This window comes from Jaculus jaculus, chromosome 10 (genome assembly GCF_020740685.1).
Source record: "Jaculus jaculus isolate mJacJac1 chromosome 10, mJacJac1.mat.Y.cur, whole genome shotgun sequence".
NCBI classification, from domain to species: domain Eukaryota; kingdom Metazoa; phylum Chordata; class Mammalia; order Rodentia; family Dipodidae; genus Jaculus; species Jaculus jaculus.
Genome location: NC_059111.1, coordinates 13,738,064 through 13,760,002, shown reverse-complemented (window position 1 = coordinate 13,760,002; position 21,939 = coordinate 13,738,064). Strand labels below are relative to the sequence as shown.

At 46.6% G+C, this 21,939-nt stretch overlaps 1 protein-coding gene across 1 annotated transcript; it reads left to right on the top strand.

Annotated features, from left to right (window-relative positions):
- The first annotated feature begins 610 nt into the window (after positions 1-610).
- On the top strand, positions 611-20,724 carry Lctl (lactase like). Its single transcript, XM_004662561.2, has 14 exons — positions 611-723; positions 1,146-1,291; positions 3,652-3,815; positions 5,375-5,462; positions 6,327-6,436; positions 7,446-7,574; positions 7,672-7,767; positions 11,038-11,092; positions 11,184-11,345; positions 11,638-11,912; positions 12,885-13,011; positions 13,673-13,872; positions 17,107-17,170; positions 20,547-20,724. The coding sequence occupies exons 2-14, from the start codon at positions 1,177-1,179 to the stop codon at positions 20,660-20,662; spliced, it is 1,701 nt and encodes a 566-aa protein (XP_004662618.1). The 5' UTR covers positions 611-723; positions 1,146-1,176; the 3' UTR covers positions 20,663-20,724.
- Positions 20,725-21,939: the final 1,215 nt, after the last annotated feature.

Genomic DNA, 21,939 nt, shown 5'->3' with positions numbered 1-21,939 from the left:
GGAGAAGGGGAGGTCTTTCTGATAGCGGTGCCCCGCAGGGAAGGCACGTGTCTTACAGGCAGCGTTGGCTAAATAGGCACAAAGAGTAACGGATGAGAGAGCCGGGCGCCTTTCATCCCAGCACTCGGGAGGCAGAGGTAGGAGGAGCGCTGTGAGTTCAAGGCCAGCCTGGAGCTACGCAGTGAGTTCCAGGTCAGCCTGGGCTACAGTGAGAGTGAAACCCTACCTCGAAGACCAAAGAATGGGTGGGGTGGGGAGTTCGAAGAGAGGGAGCTGGGTTAAAAAAAAAAATAAATTCAGCATCACCTTCTTCAGGAATGTTCTGTGGCCGTGGAAGGGGCTGACTGATAACACACCAGCCCAACAGGTCCCCGGTCCAAACCCCACCTCAGGATGCCCAGGAGTGAGGTGTGCTGGGAGGTGTGAGGCCCCTGCCCTCCTCAGCGGCCCCTCTACCCAGCAAAGGGGCTGGCTGCATGCCCGGCCCAGGCGCAGGGCCGCTGCTGACTCAGGCCGCACAGGCCAGCTCAGCACTCCTGCCTGTCCCCTCCCCGTGGGGACTATTGAAGCTCTTTGTTGCGGTCAGGCCACAGGCCACACCCCCGACCAGAGCCTTCCCTGCCAGTACACTCTGCTGTCAGGGGACAGTGCAAACCCCAGGGGACATTCTGAGGGCGCTCTGGCCGCTTCCCTGGGGGTGTTAAGGACTAAAGCCAGGCTTGGGTAAGCTGACTGGGTTGGGTCAGCGGGGAGGGGGGATCCAAGTGGGAAGGGGTCCAGCTGGCACCCAGGACTGAAGGCCCAAGGAGAGATGCTTGTGCCTGGGGAGGGCATGTTCCACAGTGGGCAGATGGGCGGGCTATGGGTGGTGACTTGGTTCCCCCAGCAGTGACTTGACTCCCCCAGTGGTGACTTGAGCTCCTCATTAGCTTAGGGGTCGCCCATTCCTGCAGGGTCAGGAAAGGCGTTGCTTTGGAGCCTGCCCATCGCCTCAGCTTCGTCTCCTGCCTACTTCCTAACACAGGGTCCCCCGTGCCTTGACTGCGGGCCCACACAAACCGTCCCCTGTCCCTGTCCTCCCCTCCTGGCCTGTGTCCCCAAGCCCGCATCTGGCCCAGCCTGGCCTGCACAGGTATTTTTCTCAGGTATGGAGCCTGTGGAGGAGGGCCGGGTGGCATGAAGCCGCTGTGGGCTGTCACCGTATGGTGGGTGCTGCTGGTGCCCAGACTGGAGGCTTCCAGAAGAGGGTCCCCAGAAGAGGCCTCCTTCTACTATGGAGTCTTCCCACCCGGTACGTGGCGTCCCCTGCTGTTCTGTCCTCTGACTGTCCACCTGTCTGTCTCTATAAGCTTGCCCGCCTTGGCTGACTTGCCAAGGAGTTAGGTGTTCTGGCTTTCTGTCTGGTAGGATGGGAATCATGCCTCCTAAAATAGAAGTTCCTGGTGTGGCCGGGCATGGTGGTGCTCTCGGGAGGCAGCAGTGGGAGGATCGCCATGAGTTCAAGGCCAACCTGAAATTACATAGTGAATTCCAGGTCAGCCGGGGCTAGAGTGAAACCCTGCCGCAAAAAACCAAACAAGACAAAATCAAACTCAAGGCCTTGCCCATGCAAGGCAAGCACTCTGTCACTCAGCTACATTGCCAATCCACTGTTTTTTGTTTGTTTGTTTGTTTTGTTTTGAGGTAGGGTCTCACTCTAGCCCAAGCTGACCTGGAATTCACTCTGGATCACTCTCTATCACTATCAGGGTGGCCTTGAACTCACAGCGATCCTCTTACCTCTGCCTCCCGAGTGCTGGGATTAAAGGCATACACCACCATGCCCTGCTTGTTTTTTGTTTTGTGAGTAGACACTCTTTTTTAAATATTTTATTTATTTACTTCTGGGGCGGGGGGAGTAGGCACACCAGGGCCTTTAGCCACTGCAAACAAACTCCAGATGCATGTTCCACCTTGTGAGTCTGGCTCATGTGGGTACTGGGGAATAGAAACTGGGTCCTTAGGCTTCACAGGCAAGCAGTTTAAACACTAAGCCATCTCTCCAGCCCTAATCCACTGTTTTTTTTGTTTTGTTTCAAGGTAAGGTCTCACTCTAGCCCAGGCAACCTGTAATTCACCATGGAGTCTCAGGGTGGCCTTGAACTCACGGCAATCCTCCTACCTCTGCCTCCCGAGTGCTGAGATTAAAGGTGTGTCACCGTGCCTGGCTAATCCACTGTTTTTAAATTACTAAAATCTACTAAGACAATAAATGCTAATCAGAGCTAAAAATTATGCTTGAAATGTTTTAAATTCGGGCTGAGAGATAGCTAAGTGGATAAAGAGTTTGTCAAGCCAGCATGAGGACCTGAGGTCAGATCCCCAGAGCCCATGTTAAAGCCAGAAACAGGGAGGCAGAGGCAGGAGGACCCCTCAGGTTCATTGGCTAGCTACTAAGTATAGCTCCAGACTGAGTGAGAGAACCTGTTTCACAAATTATGGTACAAAGGCTGGAGAGATGGCTTAGTGGTTAAGGCACTTGCCTGCAAAGCCAAATGACTCAGGTTCAATTCTCCAGGTCCCATGTAAGACAGATGCACAAGGTGGCGCATGCATCTGGAGTTCATTTGCAATGGGTGGAGGCCCTGGCATGGCTATTATCTCTTGCTCTCTCTGCCTCCTTCTCTGTCTCTCTCAAATAAATATTTTTAAAAAATATTTAAAAAAATAGAATATGGGCTGGAGAGATGGCTTAGCGGTTAAGCACTTGCCTGTGAAGCCTAAGGACCCTAGTTTGAGGCTTGTCTCCCCAGGATCCATGTTAGCCAGATGCACAAGGGGGCGCACGCGTCTGGAGTTTGTTTGCAGTGGCTGGAGGCTCTGTTGCACCCATTCTCTCTCCCTCTCTTTCTCTCTCAATCTCTCTCTCTCCCTCTTTCTCTCTCTCTCTGTCACTCTCAAATAAATAAAAATAAAATATTTTTTTAAAAATAGAAATAAAATATTTTTTTAAAAAATTATGGTACAAGGTCTGGAGAGATGGCTTAGCAGTTAACGCACTTGCCTGCAATGCCTAAGGACCTATGTTCTACTCTCCAGATCCCATGTAGACCAGATGCACAGGTGATGAGAGGTCGCACATGTGCACAAGATGGTACAGGCACCTGGAGTTCATTGCAGTGGCTGGAGGCCCTGCCAAAAAAAATTATGGCATGAGTTGGGTGTGGTGGCGCACACCTTAATCCCAGCACTAGGGAGGCAGAGGTGAGGATTGCTGCGAGTTTGAGGCCAGCCTGAGACCACATAGTAAATTCCAGGTCAGCCTGGGCTCGAATAAAACTCTACTTTGAAGATCCAAATAAAATAAAATAATAATGATAGTAATAATAATAAAATATAGAGAGCAACTGAGGAAGACACCTCTGGCCTCCACAAGCCTGCCCACACAGGCATGTTAATCCCCCGCATACATGATGTCACACACACGCACACATACCACACACATGCGAAAATACTTTCAATTATTATATCTTCTCCCCGCCCCCACATTTCCACCCCATGGATCCGGGGCAGACCGTGCCAGGGCGGGTTGAGACTGGGAGGCACAGTTCAACCCTAGCTCCGGGTGAGGTTGGGGTGGCACAGGGTCCAGTGTGGGGCCTCTCTCTGCAGGCTTCTCCTGGGGTGTGGGCAGCTCTGCCTACCAGACAGAGGGCGCCTGGGATCAGGACGGGAAAGGACCCAGCATCTGGGATGCCTTCACCCACAGCGGGAAGGGGAAGGTGCTGGGGGATGACACGGGAGACTCGGCCTGTGACAGTTACTACAAGGTGCAGGTGAGCAAAGTGGGCCGTGTGTGTGTCAGTCCACCTGAAAGTGTGCAGTGACATTCAAGGGAGTCCCACTGACGGTGTCAACCAAACACCCTGTGCCTAGGCTGGAGAGATGACTCAGCGTGGAGGCACGCCTGCCATGCCTAACAATCCGGCTTTGATTCCCCAGTGCCCATGTAAAGCCAGAGGCACAAAGTGGCGGATGTATCTGGAATTCTTTTGCAGTGGCTAAAGGCCCTGGTGTACCCATATTCTCATTCTCTCTCTCCTTGCAAATAAAGAAATCAATTATTAAAAAAAAAAAAAATCCAGGGGTGAGCCGGGCGTGGTGGCGCACACCTTTAATCCCAGCACTAGGGAGGCAGAGGTAGGAGGATTGCAGTGAGTTCGAGACCACCCTGAGACTACATAGTGAATTCCAGGTCAGCTTAAACTACAGTGAGACCCTACCTTGGGGATGGGGGGTGGAAAGCCAAGTGTGGTGGCGCATGCCTTTAATCCCAGCATTTGGGAGGCAGAGGTAGGAGGATCATAGTGAGTTAGAGGCCTGTCTGGGACTGCAGAGTGAATTCCAGGTCAGCCTAGGCTGGAGTGAAACCCTACCTAGAAAAACCAACCAAAAAATTAAAAACAAAAACAAAGAGGTGGAGAGACTTGCCTGTGAAGCTTAAGCACCCAGGTTCAATTCCCCCAGACCCACATAAGCCAGATGCCCATGGTGGCACATGCATCTGGAGTTCATTTGTAGTGGCTAGAGGTCCTGGGGCACCCATTCATTCTCATTCTTTTTTTTTATTAATATATTTATTTGAGAGAGAGAAAGAAACAGAGAGATAGACAGAGAGAATGGGTGCCCCAGGGCCTCCAGCCACTGCAAATGAACTCCAGATGCATGTGCCCCCCTTGTGCATCTGGCTTATGTGGGACCTAGAGAATAGAACTGGGATCCTTTGGCTTTGCAGGCAAATGCCTTAACTGCTAAGATATCTCTTCAGCCCCCCACTCACTCTCTTTTTATGCAATAAAGAAATTTTTTTATTAAAAAAAAAAACACACTTGTACCCATGGGAGCCAAAGAGAATGGGGACAGAGATGGCTGCGACCGTGGGGCACCAGGAATGCAGGCAGAAGTGAAGCCACCAGGCCTCATCTGACTGGTCCAAGTGCAGAGGAAAGGTCCCAGGGCCTCCAGGCCATAGTGGTTGGGCCCTGGTCCCTACCTGTGGAGGAAATGGCTCATCTTCAGTAGTTATTTATTTATTTTTATTTCTGGAATTGGCTTCTTGTGAGGGAAGGTAATCACTTAACTTTATGAGCTCACTCTCATGGACTTCCTATGGGTCCCACAATAGTTCCTCTCTGAGTGCATCAGCCGTGCAGAGAGGGAGCAAATAGTATGGTCCCTATTGTGTGTGGAAGACATAAGCTATTCCCCAACTACTCAGAGCCACTGATGGGCTTGGGCCTCAGCCCTGGGCCCCAAAGTCCTGCATCCCCCTCCCCCCCCGCTTCCCCCTCCCCCAGGCTCCAGTCCTTCCTCCTAACCGTGTCTCCTCTCTCAGGAGGACACCCTTCTGCTGAGGGAGCTGAGCGTTAACCACTACAGATTCTCCCTGTCTTGGCCACGGCTCCTGCCCACAGGTGTCCGAGGTGAGCTACTGTAGTCCTCTAGGCTCTGCACAGACCACAGCTGGTGGTGGTGGAGGTGTGGGGGGGGCATCCCAGGAGCATACCTCTGTTGGCAGCCATCTCCTGGGTCCCCCAAGTAACAAAGTTCCCAGGTCTACCTAAAGCACCCCACCCAGGCCTGGGGCAGGGGTGGGCGGAGGGTAACTTCAGCCTGCAAAAAGCCATGGGATGGGCCCCATGAATGTTGTACCCCAGAAGGTAAGACCAAAGTCCTCTCTAGTTGAGTTTTCTTGTTTCTTGTTTGTTTTTAACTTTTAAAGAATTCCAAACGCATGCACCACCTTGTGTATGTGGCTTACGTAGGTCCTGAGGAATCAAACCTGGGTCCTTTGGCTTTGCAGACAAGTGTCTTAACCACTAAGCAATCTCTCCAACCCTTCTGTTTTTTGGGTTTTTTTTGTTTGTTTTTGTTTTTGTGTTTGTTTTTTGAGGTAGGGTCTTGCTCTAGACCAGGTTGACTTGGAATTCACTATATAGTTTGAGAACTGACCTCAAACTCACCGTGATCCTCCTACCTCTGCCTCCTGGGTGCTGGGATTAAAGGCATGTGCCACCATGCCTGGTTCCAACCCTTCTGTTTTTATTTATTTATTTAAGAGAGAGATAGAGAAAGAGGCAGATGAGAGAGAGAGAGAGAGTGTATGTGTGTGTGGCCATGCCAGAGCCTCCAACTATAGCAATTGAACTCCAGATGCATGTACCACCTTATGCACCTGGCTTACAGGGGTTCTGGGGAACTGGACCTGGGTCCTTTGGCTTTGCAGGCAAGCACCTTAACTGCAAAGCCATCTCTCCAGCCCAAGTTTTCATCTGTTTCACCTACAGCTGAGCGTGTGAATGAGAAGGGAATCCAGTTCTACAATGACTTCATCAATGCCCTGCTGAAGAACAACATCACCCCAATTGTGACCTTGCACCACTGGGATCTCCCCCAGGTGAGTGCCAGGCGGGCTCCCAGGGGCTCTGCCAGGAGCAATGAAGTCCTGGGGTGGCCAAGGACCGGCAGAGCCTGGGGTCTCTAGGCTTTGGCTGTGGGCAGAAAGATGCGGCTGGTGACTTACTCTCTTCTTGTGCTGTTGTAACAGAACACAACAGACTTGGGAAGTTATAAAGGGCAGAAATTTATTTCTCCCAGTTCTGGAAGCTGGGAACTTTTAAGGTTAAGGTGCAACAGGTTCGGTCATGTGGGGCCTGGTCTGTGCTTCCAAGACGGTGCTTTGAACGCTACGTTCTCTAGAAGGCGCCGTGTCCCCACTTGAATAGGAAGGGTGAAAGGTCTGAATTCCTTGTTTAATTCTTTGCGTGTGTTGGGGGCGGGGGTTGGTTGGGTTTTTGAGGCAGGGTCTCCCTCTAGCCCAGGCTGACCTGGAATTCACTATGTAGTTTGAGAACTGGCCTCAAACTCACAGTGATCCTCATACCTCTGCTTCCTGAGTGCTGGGATTAAAGGCATGTGCTGGGCTGGAGAGATGGCTTAGCAGTTAAGCGCTTGCCTGTGAAGCCTAAGGACCCCGGTTCGAGGCTCCATTCCCCAGCATCCACATTAGCCAGATGCACAAGGGGGCGCATGTGTCTGGAGTTTGTTTGCAATGGCTGGAGGCCCTGGCACGCTCATTCTCTCTCCCTCCCTCCCTCCCTCTCTCTCTCTCTCTCTGTTGCTCTCAAATAAATAAATAAAAATAAAAAATATTTAAAAAAAAACCCAAGGTGTGTGCCCCACCATGCCCGGCTTCTTAAATCCTTTTCTGAGAGTCCTGGTGTGACCATATACATACGTGAAATAATTTATTCGTCAGGTGTGTCAGCGCACATCTTTAGCCCCAGCCCCAGGCTGAAGTAGGAGGGTCAGTGTGAGTTCAAGGCTAGCTTGAGACTCCATAGTGAATTCCAGGTCAGCCTGGGCTAGAGGGAGACCCCACCTCGGAAATCTCTCTCTGTTGGCAGCTGCTCCAGGTCACGTACGGTGGGTGGCAGAACGCCAGCATGATCGAATACTTCGGGAACTATTCCGACCTGTGCTTCGAGGCCTTTGGGGACCGCGTAAAGCACTGGATAACATTCAGTGACCCTCGAGTAAGCAGGGACCCCACCCCCTCCAGGTGGGAAAACCAGAACGTTCTGTGCCCTATCTCACTGTCCATCCCTTGGTCTCCACTTGCTGTCCTTATAGGCAATGGTAGAAAAAGGCTATGAGACTGGCCACCATGCACCGGGCCTGAGGCTTCACGGCACAGGACTGTACAAGGCCGCACACCACGTCATTAAGGTGAGTGAAGCCTTCTCGGGTGGCATCTAGGTAGAGTTATCTGTTTGGGGGGTCTGAGCCTGTGCCAATCTCTACCACACTCCTGTGGCCTCCCCACCTCATCAATATGTTCCAGAGAACCTGGGCCTACAGCATGAGGTCCAGATCAGTCTAGGCTAGGGTGAGATTCCGGAGAGATGGCTTAGCAGCCCTGTTTTTTGTTTGTTTGTTTTGTTTGTGAGGTTGGTAAGTTCATTATTTAGGTACACAGCGTGTATACAACCATGTAGGTGCCATCGCCAGCCTCCTCCCTGTCTTCGCTGGGGAATGTGGATTGTGCATTGTGGGGTTAGGCATCAGTTATGGGTAAGAGGCAATGTCTCTGTGCATAATGTCCCTAGCAGCCCTGTTTTTTAAAAATATATTTTATTTATTTATTTATTTGAGAGAGAGAAAAAGGGAGAGGGAGGGAGAGAGAGAGAGAGAATGGGCGTGCCAGGGTCTCCAGCCACTGCAAACGAACTCCAGATGCATGTGCTCTCTTGTGTATCTGGCTTACGTGGGTCCTCCTGGAGAGCCAAACTGGGTTCCTTTGGCTTTGCAGGCAAACGCCTTAACCACTAAACCAGCCCGTTTCTAATTTTTAAAAGTATTTTCACTGGGATGAAGGGATGGTTTAGCGGTTAAGGTGCTTGCCTGAGAAGCCTAAGAACCCAGGTTCAATTGTCTAGAACCCACATAAGCCAGATGCATATGATGGTACATGTGTCTGGAGTTTGTTTGCACTGGCTAGAGACACACCCATTCACTATCTCTTTTATTCTCCTATATAAATAAAAAAATATAAAAATTTTATTTATAATTAGGCATGATGGTACACCCCTTTAATCCCAGCACTTGGGAGGCAGAGGTAGGAGGATCACTGTGAGTTTGAGGCCACCGTGAGACTACATAGTGAATTCTAGGTCAGCCTCGGCTAGAATAAGACCCTACTTTGAAAAACCAAAAAAAAAAAAAAAATAATAAAAAAAATTTTTTTTCATTTATTTGAGAGACAAAGAGAATATGGGCATATAGGGCCTCCTGTCACTGCAAACAAACTCCAGACACATGCGCCACCATGCGCATCTGGCTTATGTGGAACCTGGAGAATCAAACCTGGGTCCTTAGGCTTCACAGGCATGTGCCTTAACCACTAAGCCATCTCTCCAGCTCCTATTTTTATATTTTTAAACATTAGATCATACGTATACTTTAAAAAATATATATCTATCTGCTGGGCATGGTGGCACACACTTATTTTTTTTTTTACATTTTAAAGAAATATTTTATTTAATTATTTATTTGAATGAGAGAGAGAAAGAGGCAGATAATGAGAAACAGAATGGGTGTGCCAGGGCCTCTAGCCACTACAGATGAACTCCAGATGTGTGTGCCACCTTGTGTATCTGGTTTACGTGGGTCCTTGGGAATTGAGCCTGGATCCTTTGGCTTTGGCAGCAAGAGTCTTCACTACTAAGCATCTCTCCAGCCCACGTACCTGCTTACCTTTAACAATTTCACACACGGAAGCAAACCAATGATACCCACAATTCTTTTTTTTTTTTTTTTTTTTAGCATTTTTATTTATTTATTTATTTGAGAGAGAGAAAGAAAGAAAGAATGGGTGCACCAAGGTCTTCAGTTATTGCAAACAAACTCCAGACGCATGCACCACCTCTGCCTCTCCAGTGCTGGGATTAAAGGCGTGAGCCACCACACCTGACTTATTTATTTATTTGAGAGCTAGAGGAAGAGAGAAAGAGGCAGATAGAGAATGGACGCATCAGAACCTCTAGCATCTGGCTTTACAGGCAAGTGCCTTAACCACTAATCCATCTTTCTAGCCCCAAATTAACTTTCTGTTTAAAAAGGCTTTATTTTATTTATTTGAGAGAAAGAGGAAAGAGGCAGATAGGGAATGGGCCAGCCAGGGCCCTTGGCCACTGAAGTGAATTCTAGACACATGTACCACCTTGTGCATCTGGTTTACATGGGTCCTGGGATACCCACAATTCTTAAAACAAGGAGGGCTGACTGAAACAGCATTCTCTTCAAAATGTACCAATTGGCACACACTTTTAATTCTAGCACTTGGGAGGCAGAGGTAGGAGGATTGCCATGAGTTCAAGGCCACTCTGAGACTACAGAGTGATTTCCAGGTTAGCCCGAGCTAGAGTGAGACCCTACCTCGAAAAATCAAAAAACAAAATAAAATAAAATAAAAATCTATCTACCTGCTGACAAAAGTAACAGTGAGAATGGTGCACCAGGGCCTCCAGCTGCTGCAAATAAACTCCAGATGTGTGTTTCACTTTGTGCATCTGGCTTCACGTAGATACTGGGGAGTTGAACCCAGGCCATTAGGCCTTATAAGCAAGCACCTTAAGCACTGAGCAGTTTCTCCAAGCCAGAAGCCTTTTTTTCTCTTTTTTTTTTGGTGTGTATGTATGTGACCACATATGTTCACGTGTATGGATACCATTTAGTGCATGCCACAGGGTGAGCATGGAGGGTCGCTTTCACTGCACTGAGTTCTCCAGGCTAGCAGGCCCATGAGCCATCTAGGCAATTCCTGTCTCTCCCTCCTCACCCAAAGTGTACCAGGATTACAAATGCTGGTGCTACGGCATCTGAGTATGGGTCCTGGCATGTGTGGCAAGTGCGTTACTCAGGCTCAGGAACACTTTTAGAAATAGTAAATGGGGCTGGGAGATGGCTTAATGGTAAAGACACTTGCCTGCAAAGCCTGAGGACCCAGGTTTGATTCTTCAGGTCCCATGTAAGCCAGATGCATAAGGAGGCACATGCATCTGGAGTTTGTTTGCAGTGGCTGGATGTCCTGGCATGCCCATTCTCTTGGTCTCTAAAAAAGAAGGAAGGGAGGGAGGGAGGGAGGGGGGAAGGAAGGAAGGAAGGAAGGGAGGGGGAAAGGAAGGAAGGAAGGAAGGACGTAAATGGTAAGTGAAGGGTTGGAATACAGCTCAGTTGGTAGAGCACTTGCCTGACCCTGAGCTCAATCCCCAGTAGCAAAAACAAAACAAAACAAAACATATGAGAACATGTAAGTGTTTCCTGCCAAATTTCAACCAAGTCCCCTTCACAATACAGTGCTGGAGGTTACAGGGAGGGTGCCCATGGGTTGGGGTGGTTGAGGCTGGAAGGTTGAGGCTGAAGTTGCAATGGTAGGTCTAGAGTTAGGGCAGTAAGAAAACGAGTCAGGCTGCTCTGATGAATTCCTGCTCTTCCCAGGCCCATGCCCAAGCTTGGCATTCTTATAACAAGAAGTGGCGCCGTAAGCAGCAAGGTGAGCCGGCCCCCAGTGCCTGCCTACAGAAACAATGTGGGTCCACAGGAGCGATGCCCTGCTACTCCCTACCCATTTTCTTTCCTTTAAGGCCTGGTGGGGATTTCACTGAACTGTGACTGGGGGGAGCCCATGGACTTTAGCGACCCCAAGGATATCGAGGCTGCTGAAAGATACCTACAGTTCTGTCTTGGCTGGTTTGCCAACCCCATTTATGCTGGTGACTACCCCCAAGTCATGAAGGACCATATTGGTAAGCCAAGTATGGAGATTTTATATATATGGCTTTGGTTTTTTGAGGTTGCGTCTCCTCTTAGCCCAGGCTGACCTGGAATCCACTATGTCATTTCATGGTGGCCTCAAACTCACAACGATTCTCCTATTCTGCCTCCCACTCGCTGGGATTAAAGGCGTGCGCCACCACATCCAGTTTCCAGTGGTATATTTTTCCATGCAGATGAATCTTAATGCTCAGACTTTAATCATCATGCCAGCCAGTGACTGAGAAAGTGACACTGTTAACTTCTCGTGCTCCCTCCCGCCAGGAGAGAAGAGCGCAGAGCAAGGCCTGCGTGTGTCAAGGTTACCCGAGTTCTCCCTCCAGGAGAAGAGCTACGTTAAAGGCACATCTGATTTCTTGGGACTGGGTCACTTTACTACGAGATACATCGCGGAAAGGAAGTACCTCTCCCAGCAAGGGCCCAGCTACCACAATGACCAAGACTTAATACAGCTTGTTGACCCAAACTGGCCAGAGCTGGGATCTCAGGGGCTCTATTCTGTGCCATGGGGATTTAGGAGGCTCCTCAACTTTGCTCAGGTACTTATCACATGTACATATAATACATATAAATACATATAAACTGTGTAAGATCTTCAGATCTGAATGAACTTCTCCCAGCTTCGGCTCAGGCAACTGCTTGTGAAAGTTAATGGAACAGTCAGCCATGGTGGCGCACGCCTTTAACCCCAGCACTTGGGAGGCAGGGGTAGGAGGATCACCATGAGTTCGAGGCCAGCTTCAGACTCCATAGTGAATTCCAGGCCAGCCTGGGCTAGAGCGAGACCCTACCTCAAAAAAAGAAAAAGTTAATGGAACAATAAATCCAGTCCCCTATAGTCCAGAGGCTATTAAATACAGGCCTTGTAGACGCATATAATGCATAACAACTTCTACACATCTAGATTCAGCTAAACTTACCCCACAGTGAGTCTTTCTGTCCTTCTCACCTGCAGTGGACTCTGGGAAGGAACAAGCCTGCAGGGCACTTCCCCTCTGACAAGGCTAATTTACTAAGAACATATTCTTCCAGATCAGTCTGCCTCTTGCTTATATTCACTGCTACACAAACATATGAACTGGCATCTACTACGTGCTAACACATACTACATTAGAATGTGGCAGACCTGGGGCTGGAAAGATGGCTTAGTGGTTAAAGCCCTTACCTATGAAGCCAAAGGACCCAAGTTTGATTCCCCAGAACCCACATAAACCAGATGTACAAGATGGTGTGTGTATCTGGAGTTCATTTGCAGTGGTTAGAGACCCTGGTATGCCCATTCTCTATCTGCCTCTTTTTTTCCTCTCAAATTAAAAATAAAAGTGTGGGCTCTTGTACAGATCCACCGCGTTGGTGAAGTCAAGAGTCTGAGCTTAAGCCCGAAATAAAGCCCCTTGCTTTTGCAATAAATAAATAAATTAATTAAATTAAATAAAAATGAAAGTATGCTTGACTGGTCTCCCCAAAACTCACCTGTATGTCAGAATTTGATATCCATTACTCACTTTCAGACTCAATATGGCGATCCTCCCATATACGTGACAGAAAATGGAGCATCTCAGAAATTACATTGTACTCAACTGTGTGATGAGTGGAGGATCCGATACCTCAAAGGATACATAAATGAAATGCTAAAAGGTGAGATACAAACCCAGACACACTTCACATAGTTTCTACTTAAACAAACTTTGGGACTGGGCACACGCCTTTAATCCCAGCACTCGGGAGGCAGAGGTAGAAGGATCACTGTGAGTTTGAGGCCAGCTTGAGAATACAAAGTGAATTCCAGGTCAGCCTGGGCTAGAGAGGGACCCTACCTCAAAAAAAGAATCAACAACAATAAAAAATTCAGGGGTTGGAGAGATGGCTTAGCAGTTAAGGCACTTGTTGCAAAGCCAAGGACCCAGGTTCAATTCCTCAGGACCCACAGCCAGATGCCCAAGCAGAAGCATACGTCTGCAGTTCATTTTCAGCAGCTAAAGGCCCTGGCAAACTCATTTTCTCTCTCAAATAAATAAATATTATTATTATTATTATTATTATTTTGGTTTTCCAAGGTAAGGTCTCATTCTATCTCAGGCTGATCTGTAATTCACGACGTTGTCTCAGGGTGGCCTTGAACTCACGGCGATCCTCCTACCTCTGCCTCCTGAGTGCTGGGATTAAAGGCATGCGCCACCACGCCTGGCCTCAAATAAATAAAAATTTTAAAATTGCTTCTAAATCTCACAAAACATTTAATGTTATCTCTATATTTTCCAGTAGATGAATAGATTAAAAATGGAAAATGTCTTTGCAGCTATAAAAGATGGCGCTAATATAAAGGGGTACACTTCCTGGTCTCTGTTGGATCAGTTTGAATGGGAAAAAGGATACGCGGATCGATACGGATTCTACTACGTTGAATTTAACGTAAGAAATAAGCCTCGCTATCCCAAGGCTTCCGTTCAATATTACAAGGAAATTATCAAGGCCAACGGGTTTCCAAACCCGCGAGAGGTAGGACTGAGTGTCTGTGCGATTTGTTCTGGGCTTGAAAGAGCTAATCACTTAGGGTACGACGTCTTCTTTCCCGCGGCTTCCTACATTCTGTTTACAATGGAGTAAGGATGACTCAGAGTTCTTTTTCCCCCACACAGGGCAGAGATTACACTAAGTTATGACAGGGCACAATAAATAGTTTTGTTTTTTTGTTTTTTGAAGCAGGATCTCACGGTAGCCTGGGCTGACCTAGAATTCACTGTGTAGTTTCACAGGGGCCTTGAACTCATGGTGATTTTCCTACCTCTGCTTCCCAAGTGCTGGGAATAAAGGCGTGTGTCACTGCACCTGGGGATAATTTGGTTTTTTATATTTTTATTCATTTATTTGTGAGGGAAGAGAGAGACAGAAAGAAAGTATGGGTACACCAGGGCCTCTTGCTACTGCAAATGAACTTCAGCTGCATGTGCCACTGTGTGCATCTGGCTTTACATGGGTACTGGAGAATCAAACCCAGGCCGACAGGCTTTGCAAGCAAGTTCATTTAACCACTGAGCAATCTTCCCAGCCTGCGATCAATAGACTTCTAATTAAATGTTTTTATTTGTTTCTGGTGTTGGGAGATCCAACCCAGGCTTTATCCATGTTAGGCAAGGGCTCCATCACTGAGGTACATCTCCAGTTCTACATATTGTCTTACTGCAAACAAATACTACTGACTATTCAATACATCAGAAGTTAGCTAAATCAAATGTGTAATAACTGTCATTTCTTTAACCCCACCAAATGGCAATACCATATATATGCACCGCCTCCAAGACAAAATTAAACATAAACCAACTTTAACCTTTTAAGATTTTGTTTATTTTTACTTATTTGAAAGGGAGAGAGAGAATGGGTGCATCAAGGCCTCCAGCCACTGCAAATGAACTCCAGACACATGTGCTACTTTGTGCATCTGGCTTACATGGGTCCTGGGGATTTGAACCTTGGTCCTTTGGCTTTGTAAGCAAGCACCTTAACCGCTAAACCACCTCTTCAGCCCTAATTTAGATTTTTTTTTGTTGTTGTTGTTTTTTTGTTTTCTCGAGGTAGGGTCTCACTCTAGCTCAGGCCGACCTGGAATTCACTATGTAGTCTCAGCGTGGCCTCAAACTCTCAGCAATCCTCCTACCTGCCTCCCAAGTGCTGGGATTAAAGGCGCGCGCCATGCGCCATCACACCCAGCAACTTATTAGAATGTTTAATAAAACCTATTATTAAAAACTAATCTGACCACCTTACCAGAATTTCCATTGTTTGGGTCCATTTGGGGGCAAAAATGGAGGCAGTGACTGGAGCTACGAAGCATTCACTGTGTCATCACTGGAGAGCACTGCACGGAGCTGGGGTGCCCACCCGGGCAGGGAGCTTGCCTGCCATGGTCCCAGCTGTGGTGGCCCACGCCTAAAACTCCAGCACTCAGGAGGTGGAGGCAGAAGGATTCTCAGTTCAAGGTTATCCTCAGCTATATAATTTGAGGCCAGTCTGCGATATATGAGACTCTCAAAAATGAATCAGTGCCAGGTGTGGTGGAGCACACCTTTAATCCCAGAACTCAGGAGGCAGAGTAGGAGTATTACTGTGAGTTCAAGGCCAGCCTGAGACTACAGAGTGAGTTCCAGGTCAGTCTGAGCTAGAGTAAGATCTTACCTAAATAAATAAATAGAAATAAATAAGGGGTTATGGAGATCACTCAAAGGTTAAAAGCACTTGCTTGCACAGCCTGCCAGCCCAGGTTCAATTCTTCAGTCATCCACATAAAGCCAGATGAGTGTTGGTTTGCAGCAGCAAGGGACCCCCCCCCCGCCCATGGAAATAAATAAAATGGTTAGAAGTGCTTGCTGACAAAGCCTGCTGGCTCAGGGTTCAATTTTCCAGTACCCATGTAAAGCCAGATGCACCAAGTGGTGCATACATCTGGAGTTCATTTGCAGTGACAGGAGGCCCTGGCACACCTATACTCACATTCTCTCTTTCTCTCAAATAAATACATAAAAACTATTTTAAAAAATTGAAGGGCTGGAGAGATGACTCAACAGGTAAGGCACTTGCCTGCAAAGCATCATGACTGGGTTCAACTCCCCAGTACCTACATAAAGCCAGTTGCACAAAGTGGCACATGCATCTGGAGTTTGTTTGCAGTGGCTGAAGGTCCTGGTGCACCCATTCTCCCTCTGCTTGCAAATAAATAAATTAAAAAAAAATAAATTAAGCCAGGCCTGGTTGGTACATGCCTTTTTAATCCCAGCACTAGGGAGGCCGAGGTAGAAGGATTGCCATTAGTTTAAGGCAAGCCTGGGGCTACAAAGTGAGGTCCAGATGATTATGGGGTAGAATGAGACCCTGTTTTAAAAACAAACAAACAAAAAAAAAAACATAATAAACAAACTAAAAAACAAAGTTGGGGGCTGGAGATATGTCTTAGCAGTTAAAGGCACCTGCTTGCAAAGTCTGACATCTTGGGTTCTATTCCCCAGTATCATGTAAAGCCAGATGCACAAAGTGGCACATGCATATAGAATTTGTTTGCAGTGGCAAACATACTTACTCTTTCTCTCTCAAATAAATATATTTTAAAACTTATAGTTAAGAAAATCAGGGGCTGGAGAGATGGCTTAGCGGTTAAGTGCTTACCTGTGAAGCCTAAGGACCCTGGTTCGAGGCTCGATTCCCCAGGACTCACGTTAGCCAGATGCACAAGGGGGCACACACATCTGGAGTTCGTCTGCAGTGGCTGGAGGCCCTGGCATGCCCATTCTCTCTCTATCTGCCTCTTTCTCTGTCTGTCACTCTCAAATAAATAAATAAAAATAATAAACAAAAAAATTTAAAAAAAAAGAAAATCAGTAGTGTGTTTCAAGCATAGTTTGTTACTTCACCCCCTCACTAGCATGCACACAGAGGTGTAGTAAGTATTAATCCAAAATTAAACTAGTTTTCATTTCAATCTAAAAGCATATTTAAGAATATTTTACAGCTGGGCATGGTGGCGCATGCCTTCAATCCCAGCACTTGGGAGACAGAGGCAGGAGGATCGCTGTGAGTTCGAGGCAACCCTGAGATAATATAGTAAATTCCAGGTCAGTCTGAGCGAGAATGACACCCTACCTTGGTAAAACAAAAGCAAAAATATTTTACTCCACATTTATCCCAACAATTTAAAATAACAAAACAACAAAAATCTAAGACATTGCTGTGGGTTTTTATTAGGTGGAAACCTGGCACCTCAAAGCTTTGGAAACTTGCTCTACCAACAACCAGATGCTGGCCACAGGTGAATATATTCTAATTCTTTTCTTTGATAACTAATACATAACTTTACATATGATATTACCCAAATCTCAAAATAATCTATCTAAAGTCAATCTTCCTAAACCATTTGTGATTAAAATACTTGGAAGCTTTTTTTTTTTATGTTGTTTTTTATTTTTGTTGTTTGAGGTAGCGTTTCACTCTAGCTCAGGTTGACCTGGAATTCACTATGGAGTCTCAGGCTGGCCTTGAACTCAAGCAGTCCTCCTACTTCTGCTTCCCGAGTGCTGGGATTAGCCTCGAACTCACAGTGATCCTCCTACCTCTGCCTACTGAGTGTTGGGATTAAAGATGTGCTTCACCACACCCAGCCCTTTGAAGCTTTTGAAAAAAATACATGTATTTTTTGGTGTTGGGGCTAGAAGCCAGTGTTTTGTATCTGTTAGGTAAATATACCCCTGGCTTAAAGAATGTTAAATATAAAGGCTGGAGCGATGGCTCATTAGTTAAAAGGTGCTTGCTTAAGAAACCTGACGGCATGGGTTCCGTTTTCCAGTACCCACATAAAGTCAGATGCACAAAGTGGCACATGCATCTAGAGTTCATTTGCAGTGGCAGGAGGACCTGGTACACCCATCTATCATCTCTCTCTCAAATAAATAAATAAAGTATTTAAAATTTTTAGAAGGCTGGAGAGATGGCTTAGAGGTTAGGATATTGTGCCTCTGAAGCCCAAGGATCCAGGTTCGATTCCCCAGTACCCACAGAAGCCAGTTGCACAAGGTGGTGCATGCATCTGGAGTTAATTTGCAGTGGCTGGAAGCCCTAGTGCACCCACAGTCTCTCTCCCAAATAAAGAAAAAACAATTTAAGAAACAGAACCTCAAATAGAAAATATACGAACATTGAACTCACAATATAGTATTTACTGTATGAGGTATGCAGAACTGCTTAAAGAAAATAAGAAAATGTTAGAAGAATGTCTTTTTTTTTTTTTTTTTTAATTTGGAAAGTGCTCCAGTCCTGTACTGGATTAAAAAAAAACAAACAAAAAACCAGAACCAGATGTGGTGGCACACGCCTTTAATCACAGCTCTGAGGAGGCAGAGGTAGGAGGATCAGAGTTTGAGTCTACTTTAAGACTACAGGTCAGCCTGGGCTCAAGTGAGACCCTTTCCTCAAAAAAAAAAAAAAAAAAAAAAAAAAAATCAATATAAAACACAACCACCAGGATTAAGGAGAAACATGTGCTGGGTATGGTAGCTCATGACTGCAATCCCAGTGCTGAGGCAGGAGGATTGCTGTGCAGCATGGTATACATGAGCTCCAGACCATTCTGGGCTTCAGACTCTATTTTCTCAAAAAACAAAATAATAATAGTAATAATAATAAAACCCACAGTGGGCTAGAGATGGCTCAGCAGTTAGAAGCACTTGTTTGCAAAACCTCCTGGCTCAGGCTCAGTTCCCCAGTACCCATATAAAGACAGATACAAAAAGTAGTGCATGTATCTGGTGTATGTTTACAGCAGGGAAGGAGGGAGAATATGAATTTCAATTACTTAAATTTTATTCTTTCTGAATTACATTATAAATTTACATACCTACCAATTTCATTAAAATGGGCATGTGGAATTGGAGGCAGAGGTAGGAGGACTGCCGTGAGTTCAAGGCCACCCTAAGACTACATAGTGAATTCCAGGTTGGCCTGGGCTAGAGTGAAACCCTACCACAAAAAACCCAATAAATATGAATAAATAAATAAATAATTTGAGAGAGAGTAAGGCAGATAGAGTAGAGAGAGAATGGGCATACCAGGGCCTTTAGCCACTGCAAAACAACTCTAGATGCATGTGTCACCTTGTGCATCTGGCTTACATTAAGGAATTGAACCTGGGTCCTTAGGCTTCGTAGGCCAAGTGCCTTAACCAGTAAGCCAGCTCTACAGGCCTTTTGAAAACTTTTTTTTTTTTTTAACTAATTTTAGAGCGAGACAGAAAGAATGAGAATTGGCATGCCAGGGCCTCAGCCACTGTAGTCTAGCTCCAGATGTGTGTGCCACCTAGTGGCATGTGTGACCTTGCATTTGATTCACCTTTGTATGTCTGGATTATGTGGGATCTGGAAAGTCGAACATGGGTCCTTAGGCTTCGCAGGCAAGCGCCTTAACCACTAAGCCACCACTCCAGCCCCCATTTTTTGACTTTTTGAGAGAGGGTTTCACAAGTTGCCCAGGCTGCCCTTGAGCTCACACTGTGGCCCAGGCAGGCCATTTATTTGTGACCCTCTTGCCCCAGATGCCTGAGGAACTGTCATTATAGGCATGTATCACCAGGCCCAGCTAAGCATTATTAAGCACTCCCTATTTTGTGTGTGTGTATGTATATATGTATGTATGGGCATAACAGAGGCTCTTGCTGTCACAAACTCCAGATGTATGTGCCACTTTCTGCATCTGGCTTTATGAGGGTCCTGAGCCACCTCCCCAGCCCAGCACTCTCTCGTACTCATAGTACAGAATTTACTAATGAGCCTTTATGATCTCCATGAGATCACGGCCTGTGCCCACGGACCTCATCAAAAGTGGGTATGAAACAAAGACCTACTACTACTATATTGCTAAGCATATAATTAATTTATCCTTTAACTTACAGATTAAATTATACAAGAATTACCATAAGGGATCTCTTAAAATTTTATTAATTTTCTGGTTAGCATATAAAGAAATGGGTTTAAAAATTACCCTAAGAAGCTGGGTGTAGTGGTGCATGCCTTTAATCGCAGAACTTGGGAGGCACAGATAGGATCACTGTGAATTCAAGGTCAATCTAAATTACAGAATGAGTTCCAGATCAGCCTGGGCTACACTGAGACACTACCCTGAATCCTCCCCCACCAAAGAATTATCATTTTAATAGATATTCCCATAACTCATTATATATACACATATATGTACACACCATACATACATACATATATACATACACATACACACAGTAACATACTTGGAAGGTTGTAAATGTTTCCCAAGAATTTTTCTTTCACAACCACCCCAAGGAAAATTATGACTATGCACCATGGCTGCTGATGTTCTGAGATGAGTTGATGGCAAGCATGACTACTGAGGCACATTTAGACCTTACTAAAGTAGCAGTGGAATCGCGATCTGACTTAAAATGTGCGTGCTGCTGGGAGTCACTCCCAAGGCCCTAGCGCACGCTGAGTTAAGTGCTCTACTTTGCATTACACACCAGCCCATAAGTTCACGAGGACATTTTATTTGCCAGGTTCCCTTTACAGCCAATGGTGCAGCAGGGAACCTTGATGCCACTTCTGTAGCTTTTGCAGCAGTCCTGGGTTGCGGGATGAGGCTCAGCTCTGGGTCTGTGTCCGTTTCAGAGCCCCTGCTCAGCCACATGCACTTTGCCTCGGAGGTTGTGGTGCCCACGGTGGGCTCCCTCTGCATCCTCATCGCTGCCCTGCTGCTGCTGCTGCTGCTCAGGAGCCACAGCTGAGACGACCCACGCCTGCATCATCTTTCCACAGTCGTATAATGTCAATTTTCAGGCCCTGTGATAATTAGCTTTTTTTTTTCCTTTTTCTTTTTTGTTTGTTCTGGAATTTAAAAATTAGAAAATAAAAATAAGCATAAATTTAAAAAAACCTGGTACTTAAGTAGGGTTAATATTATATTTTGCTGTATATCATGCATACTTTTTTCTCTTGAGGTAGGGTCTTGGAGAAGCCCAGGCTGACCTAGAACTCACTATGTAGTCTCAGGGGGGCCTTGAACTCACAGTGGTCCTGCTACCTCTGCCTCCTGAGTGCTGGGATTAAAGGCATGTGCCACCATGCCTGGCATATCTGGGAGGCAGAGGTAGGAGGATCGCCGTGAGTTGGAGGGCCTTCTGAGAATACAGAGTTAATTCTAGGTCAGCCTGGGCTACTGCAAGACACAATCTTGAAAAATCAAGAACAACATATCTTTGTGGTTTTTTGGTTTTCTGTTTTTGTGTTTTTCGAGGTAGGGTCATGCTTTAGCCTAGGGTGACCTGCAATTTACTATGTTTTCTCAAGGTGGCCTCAAACTCACCAGTGATCCTTCTACCTCAGCCTCCCAAATGTTGGGATTAAAGGTGTGTACCACCCTGCCTGGCTTTGTGGGTGTTTTTCTTTATTGGGGTGTGTGTGCTTGTGCCCAGAGGGACAGAGGTGGCCGTCTGTGTGTTGATCACTCCATCCTTACTCAGGGTGCTCCCTGCCTCTGTCTCACGAGCACTGGGAGGTATAATAGGCATGCACCACCACACTCAGCATCTTTCTTTCTTCCTCCCCCCCCCCCCCCTCCAAGGTAGAGTCTCACTCTAGCCCAGGCTGACCTGGAATTTACTATGTAGTCTCAGGGTGGCCTGAAACTCATAGTGATCCTCCTACCTCTGCCTCCCAAGTGCTGGGATTAAAGGCGTGTCCACCACACCTGGCATGTTTTATTTTCTTTTATTTTTGAGGTGGGATCCCATTCTAACATAGGCTCACCTGGACACCTAGAGCTCCATGATTCTCCTACCACACACAGACTGACAAATGCTGGGGGTTAAAGGCGTGCTCCAATATGCTCCACACGCCCAGCATTTTATGTGGGTTTTATGTGGCTTTTACTCATGTTTGCACAGCAAGGACTTTACCCTTTAAGCCACCTCCCTTGTCAGGTCAGGTCACCTGTCAGGGTTTTTCTCTTTCATCATTGTCTTGAAATCAAATGGTGTCATTCAGATTTAAAATGCAAAGATAT

What these genes read in the sequence shown, in the direction of transcription:
- Lctl (XM_004662561.2), top strand. Translation starts at nt 1,177, where the DNA reads ATGAAGCCGCTGTGGGCTGTCACCGTATGGTGGGTGCTGCTGGTGCCC. An exon ending in CCTGCCCACAGGTGTCCGAG is followed by an intron (nt 5,463 to 6,326) that starts GTGAGCTACTGT and finishes TTTCACCTACAG; the next exon opens with CTGAGCGTGTGAATGAGAAG. An exon ending in CAACCAGATGCTGGCCACAG is followed by an intron (nt 17,171 to 20,546) that starts GTGAATATATTC and finishes TGTCCGTTTCAG; the next exon opens with AGCCCCTGCTCAGCCACATG.